General features: G+C 40.2%; 1 protein-coding gene across 3 annotated transcripts in view; it reads right to left on the bottom strand.

Moving 5' to 3' along the window:
- Nucleotides 1-11: 11 nt before the first annotated feature.
- LOC144049219 (tetratricopeptide repeat protein 28-like) overlaps nt 12-22,175 on the bottom strand; it is a 199,605-nt gene continuing 177,441 nt past the window's right edge. For 2 of the 3 annotated variants that reach the window (XM_077561932.1, XM_077561934.1), the window contains 15 exons: nt 19,012-19,141; nt 18,695-18,913; nt 15,606-15,771; nt 13,176-13,316; nt 9,788-9,932; nt 9,499-9,678; nt 8,348-8,892; nt 7,076-7,323; nt 6,869-6,993; nt 6,560-6,791; nt 5,304-5,380; nt 4,652-4,675; nt 3,515-3,644; nt 2,395-2,502; nt 12-2,302 (listed from right to left, as the gene is read on the bottom strand). In XM_077561932.1, the coding sequence (XP_077418058.1) occupies nt 705-2,302; nt 2,395-2,502; nt 3,515-3,644; nt 4,652-4,675; nt 5,304-5,380; nt 6,560-6,791; nt 6,869-6,993; nt 7,076-7,323; nt 8,348-8,892; nt 9,499-9,678; nt 9,788-9,932; nt 13,176-13,316; nt 15,606-15,771; nt 18,695-18,913; nt 19,012-19,141 (4,068 nt within the window). In that variant the 3' untranslated portion in view covers nt 12-704. The remainder of the gene's footprint in view (nt 2,303-2,394; nt 2,503-3,514; nt 3,645-4,651; nt 4,676-5,303; nt 5,381-6,559; nt 6,792-6,868; nt 6,994-7,075; nt 7,324-8,347; nt 8,893-9,498; nt 9,679-9,787; nt 9,933-13,175; nt 13,317-15,605; nt 15,772-18,694; nt 18,914-19,011; nt 19,142-22,175) is intronic. The other variant, XM_077561933.1, reaches the window with a different exon arrangement.

The raw sequence follows: 22,175 nt of genomic DNA, 5'->3' as shown, positions 1-22,175 counted from the left end.
TCCTTCTTTTATTGAAACAGTTTACTGATAAATGACAGGTGGTCGTCATGAAACCGTGATGTTAAATCTAAAAAAAATCATGGGCTAAAAATTCATACATCATACTTAACATTGAATAGCAAGAGAATCCATGCTTCAGGGCAAACACTCAATTCACAAAGAAATCAGGCAAAATGCCCTTTTGACTTCAATAAAAAATATTAAATCTTTTCTTCCACTGTATCCATCTTTACACGGTACGTGTTTGTTCTTTTTTTTTTATAATATAAAAACGCTTAATATTGATTGGGAAACACTGGAATTAATTTACAAACGTAACAATAATAATTATAATATTAATAACAATAACAAACAATAATAACAATAACAATTACCATTATTTTTTTGAAACAAAAAATAAAATGGAAGAAGTCAGTCATAGTTGTTGCATCTTGGCCTGCATACACAATGTTTTGTGGGGAAAGACCAAATGGCATTTACATTTACCTGACACACAGTTACACACAAACACAGTATCAGGTCGTTGAGTATTTCTCATTGCCATTTACAGAGTTTTGGGCACATATACAAAACTGCAGGCATGTGCCTCACACCGACCAATCCAACCAATCAATAATTGTTCTCACGATCTGTAAAGCTTGGCTGGCCCATCTCGGCCCCCAAAAAGTGACCTACTTCTTCACCTCAATACACAGCTGCATATCTCAGCATTTCGAAGAAGGGAAAAATCTTCCAGGCGACAAGAATTTGTATCCGTTCCCAGCGGGTAGTCTGATGGAACGAGGACCAGGACTACTGCTTGTAGAAAAGGTAGGCGATGGAGCCCCTTTCTTGGGACTGGAGCAGTGATGCCCATTGGAGTTCTTGCCCCCCCTCTCCACTGACTGCAGTCCCAGTTCCCGCAGCTCCAGGCTGTCTTGGGTATCATTGGGGGAGCAACGTCGTGGAGACAGATTGAGGAGGCTCAGTACGTCCCTACCGGCCGATGCCAGAGGACTCGGCGAGCTATGAACAGCTTTGACGGGGCCGAGATGTTGCTGGGCTGCCGCATTGGCCCAAAAGGTCTTCAGGTTGTGGATGGCTTGGACTTTTTCATCAATGACGCCTCTTCTTAAGCGGTCGAGGTCTGGTGCATCAGCCGACGTGGCAGAGCCAGTAGAGGAGTAGGATAGGGCGGGAGAGGGTGCGCTACCAACTGGTGATTGGTGACCAGAACTGGGAGACACATTACTGGGGGAACGAGATATGTGCCCACTGTATGGTGAACTCGGGTACTTTAGTTTGAACTGTGCGTGGCTGTCCGAAATAGGCGACGGATGGCTGCCGTCTTTTTGCGAAGACTCTGACACAGCCGGACTATTGTAACCAGAGCTTATTTTCTGCAGAGACGATGAACGGGAGGGTGGTTTGGGTTTTGGCGAAGACTGAGCTCTGCCACTAGCGCTGCTGTTAGGACGGCTGAATGCACTCGTTTCCGAGGAGCGGAAGGCGCTACTCCGTGGTGAGTTTCCTCTTGACGTTCCACCCTCCGCCCTGGCTCGTTGTAGACTACCGACTGCCCGTAGATGGCTGTGAGTCTCCTCCAGAATCTTCTGCGCAAGCTCCTGAGGATCAAGAGGGGGGCTTTTTTCCTCCTGAGACTTCACAGTACTGTCTGTCTCAGTACTGGACTGATCCGATTCGCCTGTATCGGAGGTGTTCACTTTACCGACTTTCTGGAACGGTGAATTTGGACTGGGAACTAGGCATGTTTTGACCGGGGAAGTGGGGGTGCTGACGCTGCCTCTTGATGACACTGATACAGAGTAGCCTCTTCCGGCCCCGCTGCCTGACCTGGCAACAACCCCTCGACCTCCTCTGTGGTGGCGCTGGCTGTGGCCTGGTGGCAAAGGCAAAGAGTCACAGTGGCTCCCGAGTGGTTCACTACTGATAATAGAAAAGCCCTCATATTCCTCCTCCTCCCCTCGGGCTCCTGACATAGCAGTCGCCGCCCCATGAGGAGACGAGCGGCTCCGGGGAACGTGAGGGTGCTTGTGGGCCGCGTAATGTGCTGCGGTCCCACCGCGGTGCCGATGGCTGAGGAAGTCACAATCGGATTTGGAAGCGAAGCTCATTGAGGAGGCCACAGAGCTGAGGCTATAGACAGAGATGGCATCTGATGCCTGATTGTCCAGGCAATGAGGAGAGAAGGGAAGGCTTGAGTAACTCATTGGCAGAGGGTTAGAAACAGATTGTGCTGAGGCCAAAGATTCAAGGGAAGAAGAGCTGTCTAGACTCAGACGCTTTGGCAGTTCTGTAGAGTCTGTAAGATATGACGAAGAAAAAAAATTACTCAATAAACAAGCACACCATACTAAGTATGACATAAAACCAATAAGACAAATGTATACAAACCAAATAATGCCAGCAGAGACTGCAGAGCAAAGTGCAATGTGCGGCGGTTGGCTAGCTTGCCCGTTTTTAGCACCACTTCTTCTTGGCCTACCTCACACAAGTCAAACCCTGCATATTCATACAAAAGATAAATACTTGTCATCTCTTTAAGTTATTCCATGTAATGTGGGAAGCTTCAAGTGGGAACAGTACATTTTGTAGAATACATTTTACTCTAAAAAGAGTCTATTTGGTCCCACTCTAAATAGAGTCAAATGTACACGTGGAAGATAGTAAAATATTAGTGAAGTATTTTTAGCGTGTACGAGAAAATTTGCCTATCCCATGAAAAAATAAATATATTAAAGAGCTTTCACAGAAATCCTAAGTAAATTTTGCAAGGAGAGATTTTGACTAAATTGTACTAGATTTTTATTATTATTATTATTATATATATGTATATACAGTATATATAAGTTAAGTCACTCAAGGTTTGAGGAACAAACTAAGAACTTCAGGTTGGGAGACCAATCTAGTCCCGGAACCACGCCACTACTCCTTAGTTGGAATCTTCGTACCTCCAAGAGACCAAAAAACGATTTGGAGTGGCATGGCTTAGGTCAGGGGTGGCCAAGTTCGGTCCTCGAGAGTCACTATCCTGCCTGTTTTCCATGTTTCTCTCCACTAACACACCTGATTCATGATCAGGATCGTCATCAGGCTTCTGCAAAGCTTGCTGATGAGCTAATCATTAGATTCAGCTGCGCTGAAGGAGGGAGACATGGCAAACAGGCTGGATAGTGGCTCTCGAGGACCGAACTTGGCCACCCCTGGCTTAGGTGATAGAGTGGCTGTCTCCCAAGCTGAAAGTTGTGAGTTCATTCCTCAACCCTTGGGTAATCTTTTTTTTTTTTTTTTAAATTAACTAGTAAAATGTACTAAAAAAATCTTTCTTAAATGTACTTGGAATTTCTAAGTGTAAAAAATCTTACTAGGTTTTTGTCATGGGATAGTTCAATTCTCTCGTACACAGTAAAAATACTTTGAGTGAAATTTACTCTGAATATTTTACTCTTTCGAGTGGACCAAATAGACTCTTTTAAGGGTAAAATGTATTCTACAAAATTGACTGTGGACTCACCAAGTGCTGCCAAAAACTCATGGCATCCTGGTAGTCTCCAAAGTTGCACACTAATGGACACCTGAATGGGCAGGAGAGAGAAGTCCTGTTCCTTCTCACCCGTCTGGAGCTGCACTAGCACCTGGTGGAGCTGGAGTAGAAGAGGAAAAAGAGGGAGAGCAAAAAAAGTTGCGGCATTAAAATGATCTGTCATATGCCTGGACATACATTGTTTTCTAGGATATTGTTTGTGTACGTTTCAAGTTATTTGTTTGAGCCACAGAATCTGTCTGCAAATGCAGATCATTTATTGACCAACAAATTGCTTTATTTTACATTCACTTCAGTTCATAAAATGCTCACAAATGTAAAGCTACTGTATACAGGCAGGTGCTAATCTGTTTCTATCAGCTATGAATAGGCTTTAACGGCAAGAGAACGTAAGAGCGGTGCACATGTTTTGTTTGGGGATTAGCTGAGAACAGAGACACTTTTGTCCACCTGATGTTAAAGGAGTAACACACATGCTTTTGTCCTTACTTCACTTTTACATCATTGCTTTATTGCTTGGACCACCTCGATTCAGTTCTCTGACCAGGAGTGACACAACAATTAGCAATGTTTGATACCATTTCTTTCCCAGCACGAGTATTCAAATCTTGAAAAGTCACCACTTCCAAGTTTCAATTACACTAGTAATTTTAATACATACAATTCCCCCCCAAAAAACAATGACAGTTAATTTTAATATGATTATATATTAATATAACAAATATCATACTTAAGAAATATGGGTTCATATATCCCAACATTTTCCTTAAATTTGCATGAAATTAACCAATTTTTTTCCATTATTCTAATTTCTAATTCCTCATCGTAAAACGACCACAAGAGCGAGTGATCATGAGTACCGATACCTTGAAATAATAATAATAAGTATCGGCCCCATAAAAGATACCTGCTATCGGTACTCGCCCATGCCTGCTCTAAATGCATTTACGAAGAATGGAAGAAAGTTGTTGGTATGTTACACTTCATGTATGATTAACAACATAACAACAGGCATGCAGTTACTACTATACAACGTTGGTATTACAAAAGGTTTGGCGGGAACAGGAAAGAGTGGGATGGATGGCAGGTTGGTGAAGGCACACTTACCATGGCCACCATATTTTTAACAGCCTTCAGATGGCACAGCAGGGGAAGGGGAGAGAAAATAGCATTTTTATTGCATGCACAAAGGCCAGCTCACAAGGGTTCAGGTCAATAAGAAGGACAACAATGGACAAGAAACAGCAGTGTGCAAAATAATACCCTGGGAAAAAATATTTTGGAGGTTGATACATTTTCTGTCTCTATGTGTGCCCTGTGATTGGCTGATGATGCTCCAGAGAGCTGTTGCTAATATTTGGTCTTCTAAAGTAGCTAAATGAGATAACTAAAACATTTTTAACACCTCTGAGTATATATTTAGTTTGTTATTAATGAGATTGTTGTTTGTCTGCTTATTCCCTTTACTCTCTTAAAACATGTGCTTACCTCACGTTACACAAAAATGCGGATAAAGATTATTCTCTGGCATCACATGTTTGGGTGTAAGACAAGTAGACTTTAGATAAAACCAGTGCTCCAAGTAAAGCTAGTTAGGCTTTACTAGCGCATTTCAATAGAGATTAAACCAAAGCTGGAAATGCATGTGCAACGTTGTGTATTCAGTCCTGACATGGTTAAGCAATGACAACTATAAACTTTATAAACTTTGTGAGGCCCCCCCAAAAATATGTTGTGCAAGGTGTAGATGGGTCCATACCCGATTGATGAGCTGCTCCCCTGCCTCTGAAGCTGTGATGAGTTTGCACAAAGCCTGGAGTGCTTGTGGTGGCAGACCTGAGGGTCAGAATTTCAGTCAGTTTTGTCAACATAGTAGATTCCTTAAAGGAGCACAAAGGAACTTTTCAACCTTAATCAAATATTTTCATATCTCTTCTGATGAAACATCGACTTAAAACTAGTTGAATGGTACCTTTGCCATGGCTTGTATCATTTTTACTGTCACTAAACAACTTTGATGAGGATGGTAGGAACACTGTCACACAAAAAACTACAAATGTGCTGACTGCTTTATGGCATATGTTACGTTCCCCCTATACACATTTGTTACAAAGACGGAAGTCAATTTGAATGTCGTGAGCTAAAGAATGACAAAGAATGTGCTTGTTTTCATGAGAAACGTGGTCTTCCTTCAGGCATAACATTACCGACTTTGTCCATATGGCGGCGCCATAATCAACGTAAACTTGAAGTTCCTTTATATTGCTTTAATCAGTGACAGGCTGAAGCATGGAATTTAATGTTTCATCAAAGCTAAATTTGAATTAAATAGAAATGAAGTTTTTCATGCCATACATTTTTTCCAGATCAGATAAGATTTGATTGATAGTTGGACTAAAAAAGTTTCACCCACTGTAAAATAAAACAATTTTTATGTTGACAATTAGATTATTTTTCCTTAATTTACAACAACACAGTTTGTTTTGAATTAGAGCTGTCAAACGTTTTAATCAGATTAATCACATTTTAGAATTTTGATTAATCATAATTAATTAAAAGGCTTTTTATTAACCTTTTTTAGCCTGCCAAATTTGAAGAGCACCTGTTGTGTTAATTCTTTTGACATTTAATGTTATGAGGACGTCTTCAAAAAATTTTGACCAACTGCACACTTTCATCCTCCTCTTTTTCTAATCAATTAATTACTTGCATGATTTGAGAAATGAGAAAAAATGACCCCAATAGTTTGACATGAACAAATATTCTGAATGTCATACACACACATTTATTAAATGCTTTACTTTAATGCACGTAGTTATGTTTATTGCTCAAACACAACCTGTGCTACTTTTAATGTAACCATCCGCTGTCAAGCATCTGCCGTCAAATTTAATAGTGTGCTTAATCTGCGTCAATGCATGATTAATGCGATAATTCTTTAATCAATAAGTTAATGCTTTAAATTTCGACAGCATATTATGGTTGTCTGATACTGACGTTGACTGTGCTACTGACCCAAAAGTGATTGTAATGTGGTACTGCACTGCTGGAGTCTGTCTCCTGGGTCAGCAGTGGGAAAGAAAACTGCAGCAGGGATGCCGGTGCCTGCAGAGTCAAGGCGGAAGCCCACGGCAGTCAACAAGGCCTGCCACCCGGGGACTCCCCCAACTTTGTTCTCCACACTTTGCTGCGATGTGTACATCGAGTTCCGTTGGCCATTCTGGATCCTTTGAAGAGACTTTTCCACCTGCAAGCAGTACAGCAGTAGTATCAGTAACATGCTTTTCCTTACAAAGTCTTTGAATATGTGAGTCCATGTCTAACCAGGTGGAGTAAAACCCTCAGAGCATCACGTGCACGCTCCGGATACTGCAGAATCTCTGCTAAAGCTTGTCCAATTAGGGACGACGGGCTGTTAAGTTTCACATCACTGCCGATCAGCATGTATCCTGGACAGAAAATATAACTTGAATTAGCTCATATTAGGTTTTGAGATGTTTGAAGTTATTTCCCATTATTTTTATTACTAACCTGCCCAGTTGGACGGGTGTGAGTACTGCTTGCTGCTCTGGACGGTTTTCATGGCATCTGCCAGCGCAGCACTAGCCTTAGTCCCATTCAGAAGGGCAGTGTAGAAGGCATGCACGAAAACCTTGGAAGCTGCCACAGGGACAGGCCACAAGGACACAAGAACACACTGCGCCCCTGCAGCCAGGAAGGACCGTGTCAAGCCAACAACACCGTCCGCTGTCACCTTGCTGCTGGACTCCAAGTAGGAGCTGATGACAAAGAATCAAAAAAGAAGTTTGGCTAAGAAGCAATACAAGAATTCTTATCATTTTGTTAAAAAGGGAAGTCAAGCCAATGTTTTTTTTTTTTTACAGCATTATCTAATACGTTTGTGGAATATGAATTAAGTAGCAGAATCCACCCATTTTTATCGGCCATTTTGCAACATGCTGTCGACTTAAAATGACATCACAGTTGCTCAGGGCTCAGGTTGCGACTGATCATGGCTCACCTGTTTTCTGAGTTTGGTCATGTGACATTCGCAAGTTGAGCCTTGATTGGTCGTGACTCATTACTTGAACCCTGTGCAGCTATGATGTCCTTTTCAGTCGATAGGAAGTGGCAAAATGGCCGCCCCACGAGGTGGACTAAAATGGGGGGATTCTCCTATTTAATTAATATTCCACAAACACAATATTAATCAGAATACCATGTTTAGACGAATGGTGCTACATAGAACATACGATTTAACCCTTTACAATGGAATACAATGTCCCCCCCCAAAAAATGATTGATAATAATATGTTTTATTAGAGCCCCACTAGTCAAAATACAGTATTCCAGTTAATATTGTATTAGTGTAATATGACTTAAGCATCAAAATCCACCCGCTTTTATCCAGGGGCCATTTTGCCATTTGACGTCGAGTGAAAATGACATCATAGTTGCTCAGATGTCAGGTAACAACCAATCACAGTTGAGCTTCAGAAAACAAGCAAACTGTGATTGGTCATTGCCTGAACCATGAGTAGCTGTGATGTCATCTTCAGTCGACAGCAAGTGGCAAAATGGCCGCCCCTGAGATGGATAAAAACGGCTGGATTTTGCTTCATAACTCATATTCCACAAATATAACATTAATCAGAATGTCATGTTATAACATATTATTGTCAAGAAATGTTTAAAGTTGACTTTTCCTTTAATGCTATTTAAGGTCAATCAATCACAGTATTTTGAACTTAAAGCCCTTTAGAAATCTCTGTTTACAGTTGTTGGTCTAAGTAGTCCACCTACCCAAGCACCACCAGCTTGACAGGTAGCCTAAGATCCAATATATCCGCAGCTGTCAAGAGAAATTCCTGTAAGGGTGGACTATCGCAGATACTATCCACATCACTGCTGTCATCTTGCATGTGGTGAGACTCAGGATTGGTGTAGCCACTTCCAACGGATCCCTTCCTGCCTCGACCGCTGTTTCCTCTTCTCATCCCCGTACCTCTACCCAATGTTCCCCCTCCCACGTTAGCACTTGCTGCACTGGGTGTGCTTTCCGGGTTTGGAGTGAGCACCAGAGCAGCCAACTTCCATGAAATGTGAGTCGCAAAGTGGGCACACTCCGCCTGTGTGAGGGCACTCATGACTCTCTCCTTTGTCGCTGCTGGGCCAGACAGTGGTTGGCATCCTAACAGCTCAGCTACCATGAGAGCCTCCTCTTCTGCAGAGGGCATTGGCCCCCACAGCCAGCGGTCCATCACCGGTGAAGGCAGCCTGGGGTTTCCCACTACAGCTGCCATTGACACACCACCACAGGGAGCTGGTCCAGGACGCCGGGAGTGAACCTTAAGTCAGGAAAGTACAAGCAAGATTCACTTCTTCAATTTAAAGACAATGGCCTGATATGACATTAACTCATTCACTCCCAGCCATTTTCACTGAAGCAACCCCCTTTGCTCCCAGCTGGTTTACTGGATTTTAACTGATTTTGCAAGGCCCACAGAATATTGTGTTCTATGGCTATAAAAACAGGGAACCAACCAAAAGAAAGATTAGAGTCACTTCTTTCATCAGAATTTTTTTTATTTCTGTTTCTGTTTTGCATAAATTTGCATTAGAATATAGCTAAGTTTCATCATTATTCACAAAGCTGTTGAAAACTAGAGAAAAGCTTATTGCAACATGGCCCTGGTTGATCCCTTACACTATGCTGCCACCTGCTGGCCGTTTTTTGTAATAACTACCATTGCTTTAAGCGACCTCCTCAGGTCTGAGGCTGCATCAAAGCCTTCTGTATGCCAGAAAAAAATCAAATAAAAAATAGCCTTCTGTATGCTCTAGCGTAAAAAAAACATAAATACGTTTTTCGGCCCATGGCAATATTTAAAATAGAACACTGGCATATGTTTTTGGGAGCAAATGAGTTAAATATGAGAAAATGAATGTTAAACCTTTGCACAGGATCCGAGGCCCTGGATTGAGGGAACAGCGATGAGGCTAAAACGCTCATACAGATACTCATTGGATGAACTTCCTTTGAGCAGAGCGAAAGGGATAAGATAAAGTTCTCCCTCTAGCACCATGACCAGTTGTCTGTGTCTGCCCACCGGACCACTGGAGTGCATCAAACCCTGTTGGGCAAAAATGATAAGTGTACAGATGGATAGTTAGAAAAAAAAACTGCTGTGTGTTAGCGTATCCCTTCCCCAAGAATCCTAAACTCAGAGAAGTTACACTCACCCCCTCCATAGGTGCAATGAGCAAATCATAAAGTGCTCTGAGAGGAGGCTTCCCGAGGTTGCTGGAGCGATGAGGCAGGGAAGAACAACCGTCTTTGGCAGGTGACATGGTGTTACTGAACAGGCTGGTCATGCTCTGGCAGCTCCTACAAAAAACACAACATATCAGACTGTAAATGAGACATTCCTGCTGTGTATCTAATCACGTTAAGGAACTCTATCAACTTCATATCTAGGTTAACTTTTCTTATAATCTATCTATCTATCTATCTATCTATCTATATATATATATATCTATCTATCTATCTATCTATATATATATATATATATTTTTTTTTTTTTAATTCTCTCAAGCACCTAGTCATTTTAACGATTTGAAGTCAAAAGATACTGTGAGGTGAAATGTTGAAATTTCGACTGCATTAAGTTACTTTACTTCAACTGTGCATTTAAATTGAAAAGTCATCCTTCTGAGCAAAGATTATTTAATATCCGGTATATATATGTGACACAAAATGACATATCTGCATGAAGAACAAGAAAACAATGAATATTTTACATTTGCATTATTTTATATTTTATTCTATTGTGTATTGATGTGTCTTGAATCGTGAGCCTCATGACCATTTGCTGAGTAGAGATATGGCTCTAGCAAGACACACAAGTGCTGCCACTGCAGTTTGCACAGAATTTAGTTTTCTTGATGAGTGTAAAAAGTTGCACAACCCACTGATCTCAAAGTATATTTCTGTCCACAAGGTGGCAGGATTGAGCTGTGGTATTCTGAAACTATGCTCTTATGTTACATCCCATAACAGTGATTTCTTTTGAGGAACAGTAGATTCTCCATTTAAAATTATTGTCCTATGCAGCAATGCTCAACCAATGTGACAAATTACATTAATTTGACCGAAGACATGTTTTACTTTGACTCCTCGTGTCATCAAGAAGACTTAACACAACGGGAGCTTGCTAATGACGGCCATAGGGTAAAAAGCCTTTGGTGCAGTAGGAGAACAGGGCCAAGTTTTATTGCCACACTTGTCACAAGCCTCCATCTGCTCTTTCTTTTCCGAGGTCCAGCCAAAAAGCATCTAGTCAGCCCTTCTGGGGGCCTGGGGCCACTAGCTTCCCTAAAGCATCTCATTCACTTATTCACTCATTCTCTCTCTCTCTCTCTCTCTCTCTCTCTCTCTCTCTCTCTCTCTCTCTCTCTCTCTCAGCCATTGGCAAGAGCCTCGATGGAAAGCAAACAATCGTTTGTTAGCCTGACAGGATGGAGGAATGAGAAAGGAGGGAAGGGATAATCTAAGACAAAACGTGTTTCAAGTGTAGAGAGAAACAATGAAGAGAAAAGACAGAGCATGCTGAGGATGGTTTACTTGTGCGGGCAAAAATTTGGGCAAAAACAACGTAATAGGGAAGTCAACCCAAAAATGCTCTTGACAATAATGTGTTGTATGTGCCTTCACTAGTCTAAACATGACACTGTGATTAATATTGCATTAGTGTAATATGAGTTAGGCAGCAAAATCCATTCGTTTTTAAACAGGGGCGGCCATTTTGCCACTTGCTGTCGACTGAAAATGACATCACAGTTGCTCAGGGCTTAGGTAACAATCAATCATGTCTCATCTGAGCCATGATTGGTCATTACCTCCGCCCCCCCTGGGATGTATAAAAACGGGAGGATTTTGCTGCTTCATTCATATTCTACAAGCGTAATAATAATCCGATTGCTATGTTCAGGCTAGTGGGGCTGCATAGAATATATTATTGTAAATACATTTTTGGGGTTGACTTCCCCTTTAACTCATTCACTACCATCTTTTTTTTTAATTAGGGGCATCAGGCGAAAATTTTGAATTGTAATTAATCACATGACAGCTAGTTAACTCAAGATTAATCACAAATTTTATATCTGTTCTAAATGTACAATACATTTGTTTCTAGGTTTTCATACTCTTGTCAACAAAAGTGAAAAAAAGTGAAACTAATAGAAATAGTTCAAATGAATTTTTGACGTTATAGCCGTGAATGAGTTAAAATGTGAAACTGAAGCTTTTAAAAAATCATTCAAATAAACTACCACCATGTAAGTTTTATGCAGTATTTTTTATGCTACACTTCTTTAATTGGCAATTACCCAAATCATGTTTGGCACTTCTGGAATACAGTAGTTATTTTGCAGTATGACGATTCTTTAAAAGTTGAGTGATAATGATTCTTTATATTCTTATTAGCGTTATCTATGAGTTTTACTGTTGTACATCAAATGAAGAAAAAAACCTAGTAAAAAACATTATTCATTTTTGATCAGAATAGAATTCTTGAAGAGATTGTTTTGTTTTAGTGGTTGAATGTTTTGCATGATTAATTTCTGACCTCGAAGAAGTCCAATGAGCAAGCTCAATTCTGGATTCAGTTTGACATTTCACATTCCTTTTCAATTTGATAAAACGTCATGTGCTCTTCAGGATGCTGGATGAACTCTCTTTTTTTAATGACCAGTTGGCTAAAAATATGTCAAAAACAACAACACTGTCATATAGAGTAAAAATTTAACTTGGTTGGAGACAAGGATGTTTTCCCTATATGAATGCCTGTAAGCAGTTAGATCAGAAGGTATTTACATCCTTATTAAAATACTTAATTTATAAACCTTTCTATCGACAACCTTCACTCCCTGAACATTTTAGCAATAAATGCAGTGCACACGCAGTTCAACATTATGATCCCAGGGAACTTTTCTTTGTCTTCTCTTGCTGTAACATTGAGATAAATGTTAGCCTGTTATATTCCCTGGCTTTTTTGAAGCCCCCAAGAATGAGTGGATTATTACTGGGAGCCCATTAAAAGGGCTTAATGAGCACCAAGACTCAATTAAAGATGGAATTATCCTCTCATCAAAGAGAAGCTCAATAGAGGGCGAGGACAGGGAAATATGACCCAGTCACACACTCTTATGCTCATAATCTATTCGTGTACACGGGTGTGAATGAGTGCCTTTCTTAGTATCAATAAAACAATGCTTTGGACAAACTACAGTACCCGCAGTGGAATCTACACAGTCTGAGGGAAGATAAATACCTACACACACTGATGCCAATGTCTGGCATTTACAGTTTATGCACACATGGACCCATCCCATCAGAACAGACAGATGATAGAAGCTTTAGAGGCTTGGCTCTACTCCGTCTATTTAATAAGGGGATTCACTTGCAGCCTCTGCATAGATTGAACAATAGAAAACGACTCCTTTCACAGATGAACCTGTGAATCCTGAACAAACGCAGCTTTCCGCTTTTCTTTAGTCAATAGAACTCTACGGACTTTCTATCTGCTCTCCACGGGCGCACGTGTCCAAATACTTTGCATTATTCTCCTACCTGTTGAAAAGATTGTTCCTGGACACCATGCGCAAGAAGCCTGTAGGATCTGTGACAGAGTTAAGCTTGTTGTTCAACTCCTCGAATTGTTGGTCCAACAAATCTCCTGCCTCGCTCTCAGTCTCGCTGGTTGAACACCCTCTAAAAAACAGACAGAAAGAAACAGTACCCATCAGTGTAGTATTGGCACAAGAACTGCAATACCGATAAGTAGTCGGTATAAAGACATGCATTGTTCCCCTGTGGATAGATGAAAAAAAAAATTCTTCTATGCCCGAGATATAGACAGTTCAACCCACACATAGATGGCCTAATTTTACTTGGCTTGGTCGGAAAACCCTGGCGGAGTGTAATCCTTTCATTACAATGCTGATGTCGACGCAGCCATTGAGTCAACCACCCCCACCCGCTATCTCTCCCTTCATTATGTCTATCCAATAAAACAAAAAAAATCACCATCATGTAACTCTGTGATATCAAGTTACTCCTACGACAGTACCTCAGAAAAATGAACATGCAACATGATATTTACCAACCTAAGCCGTTCACCTGAAAAAGCAGATATTACCTCAACCAGGGTTTCTGCTTTTTTTTTTTTTTTAATGCAACTTAAAACTTAATTTAATGCCCACGCCATACTGTATACACAGACACATACATACATGCATAAGGGATGTTAGTTGATTACAATTATCATAATTAATCACATGATTTTCAGTTAATCATACATTATTCACACATTATATCTGTTCGAAATATACAATACAATTTTTTTTCAAGTTTTTTATACGGTTTTTAATATTAAAGTGGACAAATATGGTTACCAAATACAAATGTAGTTGTATCAATACTTCATTGATGCAGTAATTTTATAGTAAGTAATTCATAAAGTTAGAGTTGGCGTTTACAGTTTACGGTTAAGAGGCGTGTGAAACATTGAGTCATAGATTTGTGATGAGGCAATTTCCTGCCACTTGGTGACATTGGTGTTTCATGTTGGACGGTACATTTTTCTTTTCAAATTCAGAGCAATTGTTATTTGGAACATGACGCAACTCGTGGACTCCAGGCCATTTTGTTCATTGTAAATTACAACTAGTCACCAGTACCCCAAAAATAAATATACTTTTACCACATTAATTTTTGCTAAATTGTGTTATATTGACGCCTTTACACAATGTTATATGTGCAATAAAGCATGAACAAGTATTTAAATTTAAAATGTCTCTTGATATCGTAGTTAAAGCTTCTTAATGCCATTAAAGGCCTTGATTTGAGCAAAATCCATTTCATGAGTTTGAATACTTTTTTAATGACAAGTGTAAACACACATTTAGAGGCCAAAACTAGTATAATTGATTTTGTCTTTACAAGCATTGTGATTGGATTAGTTTGACACTGTTAAAGAGATATTCCTTTTAACATTACAGTATATGAATTTATTTTGTTTGTATAGCGTAAAATTTATCTAAATGTGCTGAACTATGAAGAAAAATATGGAAAACTTCAACCACAATAAATATTCAATGAATACCGCTCTGACGGTGTCAATCAAAACAGTTAAATTTATTATATTCTACGGAATGGGTTTTGATACAGCTCTTGTATTGGATCTCTTTAGGTCAGGTGTTTTGGCTTGTGAGTTTACATATTCCGGTATATTAATAAGAAGTGTCTAATCAGCAACATCCTTTCCTCTCAATACACTATTCACTGTTGCACACATCCTCTCTCAATTCTTTATCTCATTCATGGTGTGGTTTCACTGTAATAAGGGGGCTGCTTATCTTTTGCTCTCCAATGGAGGATGAATGGGCTCTAAAGTGTTGCCATATTGTGGCCATTCAAGCGCAATGCTGCGAGTGCAGCTTCCCATTGGAGGGATAAATGGGCTGGTAATGGGGCAGGAGGCCCCCAGACTGTTGTCAGTGGAGAGGCAGGTGTCGGGCAGGCCACCTGGTCAGTCAGTGCAGTTCAAACAGCAATCGCAGTTAATGTGACCAATTTCAAAAGCAGTACAGACCCGTGAATCGGGGAGGTCAAGACTACACTCTGGGTTTACCTTGCCACATTTAGCATGCTCTCAGCTATACTGGTCTTTGACTGTCTTTGCCGCTTCATCTTCTTTCCCATTTTGAGAATTGTATTCTTCTTTTTAAATGTGGTAGCTCCGCTATTTTGTGTGTTGTAAAGAGAGTCACCAATCAAAAAGCCATCATTTCTATCTCACTGATGGAAAGACTGTTCTCTACCAAAGGTAGGAGTGGAGACTTATAATCACAGAGAGCAATGAGGTGGAAGAACACTCACTTTCCACACTTCACACCCAGATAACTCAGTGGAGGAAATCCCCTTGTTGAATTTGAACAGTTATTATGCATTAGGTTAATGCTTGAACAAAATCTGTTAACTACCTTAAAATCAGCTCACCTGCTGTAATACGATTCAACTCCGAGGGCCTCTCGTGCGCTGGCAATGTGCTGCTCCAATGATGAGGCACTGACCACCCCTCCATCACCGCCGCCTCCCTCCTGGAAGTCTGACCCTACTTCTGATAAGCCCTCACCCAAGTACACCTCATGAAACTTCAGGATGCCTGCGGAGACAAAGAGAGGGCACGTGTAAATGTTGTCATCTTCACCATAGCATAAACTGAGCGGTTAATGCTTTACAGCATGGGTGTCCAAACTTTTTCCTTTGAGGGTCACATACAGAAAAACCGAAAGACGCAAGGGCCACTTTAACATTGTGCGACTTTATTAAACATACTAAAAAAAATCAATCTAGTAATTTGGTATTTTAATGCAGTTATTTATTTAGGTTATTTTTAACATTGACGATAAGGCAAACAGTTTGGGATTTTTCAGGATTTTTGGGTAGCCCCCAGCCTTCTTGCCGACTAGAATAGATGGGCCCCTGCCTTGAGCAGATAGATGTCCACATTCAAAACCAAAGCAAGAGTAATCTGTAAAAAGATGACCATTTTTAAAGCAGTGCTTACTTGAAGAGCCTAGTTTATCATTAATGTGATATGTTCACAAATCAGACCTTGACACAGACAGCAGAAAGTGGAGGAAAACATTTTTTGCTTTTGAAACAACATATCTTAAAGGGATACTGGACTCACTGAGACATTTTCAGCAGAAATATTTTGATAACATTATTATTTTTCATGTAGAATTAATACCTTTAAAAGCATTTTTTTGCACTTGCTGTCGACTGAAGATGACATCACCTGTGCTGAGGAAGTCGGTAACGGCCAATCATGGCTCAGTTTGCTAACCAAACCCAGACAACAGGTGAGCCATGATTGGTCGTTACCTATTTCCTCAGCAAAGGTGATGCCATCTTTACCCTGCCTTCACGTGCTATGGGAAAGATGGACCTTACCACTTGGAATCTCCTAATTACGACTGAGTTCTGTTCTGTTCTGCTTTATACACTCTAAAAACAGTTGGGTCATAAATAACCCAACTATGGGTAAAAAAATGGACCAACATGAGTAAAACAACTCATAAATATTGGTCAGATCCTTTACTTGGGTCAAAAAATTGGGTAATTTTGTATAAAACAACCAAGAAAGTTTGGTCAAATTGACCCATAAAGTGGACCTGCCCATTTTTGATCCATAATTGTGTTACTTTTGACCCAACTGTTTTTAAAGTGTAGGCAACAAACCAAATTTTCAAATTTAAATGGATTCTGCCAAAAAATAAAAAACTCAGGGACCCCCTTTTTTGGGATATGAAGCTTGTGTACCCTTACCGCAACTTCACCCCAACCACAGGAAGAACTAATTTGAGTAAAAGCAACAACACGACATGCTTTCTCATGTTGATGTTTTGGCAACAGTCATGATTTATGATTGGAGAGGACACTTAAGGGGAAAAGGCAGAGTTTAGCAAATCTACTCAGAACTCTTCTTGAACCGTGTTAACTGTGAATAATAGTTGTAAAACAAAAAAAAAACAAAAAACAAAATCTGCTCTGCAAAATGCAGTCCTCCTCATGTTTTGGAATATTCAATGCCAAGGGCTAATACCAAGAAAACAAATACATTCAATGTTCAAGCCCCAAATATTTTTCATCATAACATGAAGAAAGCCTGAATCTGCAGAAGTACACCTGTGGAGCAAAATTAATAAAACACATTCCCTTCAATAAAATATAAGTGTAAGCTGTCTTTGCCATCTGGTATACACTATGACAGCTCTGCTGACTTTTGAGGGGTAATGTAGGTTGGAGCAGCACATGATGGGCACTAGACGTGTCAGTCTGTGCATGGGTTTTGTTTTTTTGTGTGACATTAATACACATTCATTCACATGTCCATTCAGGCTATGTAAATGTTACGTGATTTACAGCTAAGTAATGACACCATTTGTAGACCTTTTTTGTGAGTGCAGCCCCTTCAGACAGCGCCATGTTTGTGTACCAGCTGGTTACCCAGGAATGCCAGGAAGTGAACTGACAGGCGATTAACGAGCAAGTGGTTCCCTCAACATAAAGCGCGTTGATGATCTCCATTGTCCCTGAAGTGTTGCCTTCATCCGTATCAATAATGCTGGGGTGCCAAGTTCATCCGGTTGCCTGCGAGCCGGATTTGATCAAATGTTAAAGCTTGGTGGAATGGGACATGGGTCATGCCTTTTATTTTCCTTCCTTGCACAAAGGATCAGTAGCAAAGAGCTCAGTATGGCAATCGTGTGACATGCGCTAATCACGCTCAAAGAAAATGGGTCTGCTTAAGACGCTGGAATTTCACGACTCATAAAAGATCAGGCATCTTAGTGCCACTGCCTGAGTTGGTACAACCCAGTAGTCGACAAGAGATGAGAATGCACTGCATAAAAAAAGTGTTCAAAAACTGAGGGACGGAAAAGCAGAGTGAGTTAAAAACAAGGAAAAAACTAAATAGATTTTATTTTCAACGGGGTTGTGTTTAGCTTTTGTCAGGTGGGAAGATATTGCCAGTGTTGTTTGGCTCTGTCACTAACAATTAGCATGGTTCACAGGCGGAAGCCCCATGGGGTGTGGGAGGCCAATCCCAACAGTGAAGTGGCAGGTGGTGCTGCAGCATGGTGTGAAAACTTGCCTCCGTGAACCCATACCTCAAAATAACACTATAAAGTTTGAAAGGGCAAGTAAATAACTTTATTTCAAACTTGAATTGCTTTATAATATCCGGGTCCATCTGATTTCTGCATTTTGTATATCGACGACTTCTTAAAATAATTGCCAGTCATTTTTTTACAATTTTTTCAGGAAACACAAAAAAAAATTAACCATTTGCATCATGAGGAGATAATTTAGGCAAAAAAATGACTTTGGCAATTTTTTTATTAAGAGGGTGACGAATCTGACGATATGGTGAACACATTTTATCTGGGATTAAATAATGTAAAAAAAAAAAAAAAGAAAAAAAAAGTTGATTATTTGATAAATTGCCAGTATTAATGCATAAATGTGGGATAGATAAAACTGAAGTAAAAAATACTCCAAGCCAAGTCACTTCTTACCTGCTCCTGGGGCTAGTAGCCAACTGTACAGGTAACCAGCAGCCATGGAAAAATAAAGCACCAATGCCCTCTGGCTGTTGACGGTGTCCAAAATGTGCTCCACTGTTACTGGAGTGTAAGGGTCGGAGTCCTGTTGGCCCGTCTGCCTTTCAATTAAAAGGTCAGCGAAAGCTCGTGTGCGTCCTCGTTCTGCCACCGCCAGAGCCTCATCATGGTGCCCTGTTGTGTGCAGACATTGGTACTCAGAAAAAAAATTACATCCGCTGCATAGCAGTCTTGAGAAACCGACTAGAATTTGAAATTTGGAAGAAACATACCTAGGCTCACAAGGACCCTCTGGAGAGCCTGGTAGCAAGACGTTTGCAGGTCAAACAGGGAAAGTTTGTAGTCTGTGCTGTGCTGTGCTTCATGTCTGATGGTCTCGAATAGTGCAGATGCCCGGTAAAGCTGCAACAACAGTAGCAACTTTAATTCAGATACCATTGCCTTTTTAATACTTAACTACAAAATCCAATTGAACTAAAACTGGTTTTGAGTCATTGAGTGAGTTTCATATTAATGTTGTGTAATTTCCGGGCCCATAGCTTGTCCAATGTAAAATGTATGTACTTTCCAGGTCTATTTTAAAATGTACATTTTTATAGAAATATGAGGACACCAAAATAATGATCCATCATTTAGAAAGTTCCATTCAGATTTAGTTGCTAGATCCTAATTCACAAAATGTAATCACCACCAAGCCGTCAAAAAATCATGACATTTCTGAGCAATGACTTTCTGTCTACCATAACCAGTGTAAATTGACCCCAAATGTTTTCTTCCTGCCACTAGGTGGTAGCATCACACCTACTCGATCCAGCATGTTCTCCAGCTGTTTAAACAAGGCAGCCACTTGAATTTGTTGATGAATTACCATGCAACTCAAGTGAGCGTCTCTTCAATTCTTATTTGAATGGACATGGAAAAGGGCAAACCATTATCTAGGCATCTTAGGTGGGCATTATCCACACACTGCTTGGCGCTCTGTGGTTACTGGATGATTTTATTCAGTGTCAAATGTTGTATTTAGAAGAGCGGGGAGATGATGGAAAAGCATGTTCGTGGGACGTGTTACACTTTGCCAACCGAGCTGGCTAGGAGTGCTGATTCACTGAATCCATTATTGATTTCCTATTCCTGCGCCAATGGTCATGCTGTAGGATGACTGAAAGTGCTACAGAGCCACTCTCCAGGAGTCCCGGCCAACACAAAGGCGAAAGCACTCTGCTCACAATACTTGATCACAGTCACACAAGACAAACAACTGCAGTAAATGAAGGGTTGCAGCTCAAGGTGAAATGATTTGTATGAATGATGTTTTGATTTGAGAGAGAGAGAGAGAGAGAGAGAGAGAGAGAGAGAGAGAGAGAGAGAGAGAGAGAGAGAGAGAGAGAGAGAGAGAGATTCTTATTAGCACACATGCATCGACTGTAGCTCATGTTGAATATCCCAAGGTCATGCTGCAAAGTCTGTCAGAGGGAGCAAAGACTAGAGATCAGTTGAGAATCTCTTCGCTGTGCCGCGTTAGCGCTAGGAGAAGCTGTGAGTCCCTGGGTGATTCCGCTGATAGGGCTGTGGGCTGATTACTGCTGTGCTAGTTCCATTTGTAAGATTTTGCAGACACCCTTTAAAAGTGAAACTCATTTCTCAAAGCATCTCGGCTGGGTGCCAATTCCAGATGTTTGTGTCTTATGGTGACCTGTCGGGCTGTGAGTCCAGACAGCAGGGACACAAATTCAAAATGTCACCAACTCAAACATGGCTTTTATCGGATATGTTAAGTAAATGTCAGTGTCATACGGTATCAGTGATGCGAATTGAATGCACACGCTCTTCTGGTCATTTCTGGAAAAGACATCCTCCCCCCTGGGGAACGGCCCTCTCTGACAAATTACATCAATGGTAAACAAAATGTTCAATCTGTAGAAAAGCACTGAAATTTAAGTAACCGTCAATTTATTGATTTTTATTGCTCCTCTGACATATGGATGTCAAGTGGTTGTCAGAGGAGTGTTGTTGTACTGATTAAAATTAACATAGGTCAATCTGAGTGTCACAGTGAACAACAAGTCCATAGCAATGGTTTTACATATAGAGAGGATGAAGAATGTGAGGTCAAGTGCTTTCATTCTGCTCATAATGTATGCTTTATGAATATCAATTATAAGTGAGGGTCATGGGATTTACTGAGGCTAACACATCCGAGAGCAACTAGTGAATCATGACAATTTATTCGTGGCAGCATTATTATTGCTACTGTTTGTAGGAGAAAATTGTTTGCATACAATGACTTTGATCAACACCTTTTTGAGGCTAATACAGAGAGCTATTTCCAATTTGAACAAAAAAAACATTTTTACCTGACCATAAAAATATGACACCTGGTAGTAATAAAATAATCTAATCTGGAAAAAATGTGTGTGTAAGTGTGATCATCGAGAGATTCCTGGTTTCCATGGTTACAGTCAAATATCTGATTTATTTTTCTGCTCAACACCAACTATTATTAATTTAAGCCTTGAATGCTATTTAAACACAATGCATGAGTGCGCCCATCGACCCGTTCAAGGTCTGTTACTTATTTAGTACTCCGGTTGTTTCTTTCTTCTCCAGGACATTCCAATTCCATTGCACAGTTGTAGTGGCTACAGCAAATGTTTGTGCAATGGCGCTGATTGATTTCTGATTATCTCTCAGCTTCACCAATTGCTTATATTCCGTAGACTGCTCTCTAGCTTTCATGTTGGTAAAATAAATGCTGTCACAGGCAAAACTCAAATATGTAACTGAAAGTAGAAATTAAATAAACAAACACACCTGCCAGCCACATGTTCTGATATGTTTGCTTAAGAAAACAAATGAGTGTGTTCAAAGGAAAGCTGATATCTTCTAAATTGTGTCATCAGATACAGATGTAAATACCTGGAAATGAATGCTACGATGTTGCGCTCATGTCCCATATTTATCTTTTGATTTCATACCCAAACATTCTTAGTATACTGCAGAAATAATGGAATTGGTATCACTGTTACTACTCCTGCAAAACAAAACAAGTTGTAGTACTTTTGTAAAGGAGCATATATTTGTTTTGTAATACTGGATTCTTTGAGGAGAAATCCGACACACACCTAGAAGCAGATGTGGGTTCGGTGCCTTGCTTTAGGCACAGCAATAGTGCTTGTAAAGTAAACAAAACTCTTCTTTTTTAGGTTAAGAGTCTTACAGACTAAGCTTCTACCATTTTTATTTATTTATTTAAAAAAACTAAAAAATAAAAAAAAGGAAACGTACACGGTGGATCCTCAAAAATAGATCTTACTGTTGTTATGACTTGTTTGAAAAAGATGAGAGTTTGATAAAGCATGTTGAACCTGTTTGTCAGAATAGTAACACACTGAATCGATTATTCTGCAATAAAAACTCAAGGTGGCTTTTCTACTGC

Source organism: Vanacampus margaritifer, chromosome 3 (genome assembly GCF_051991255.1).
Source record: "Vanacampus margaritifer isolate UIUO_Vmar chromosome 3, RoL_Vmar_1.0, whole genome shotgun sequence".
Classification (NCBI taxonomy): domain Eukaryota; kingdom Metazoa; phylum Chordata; class Actinopteri; order Syngnathiformes; family Syngnathidae; genus Vanacampus; species Vanacampus margaritifer.
Note: the sequence above shows the minus strand (reverse complement) of the source record. Positions and strands in the feature narration are given on the sequence as shown.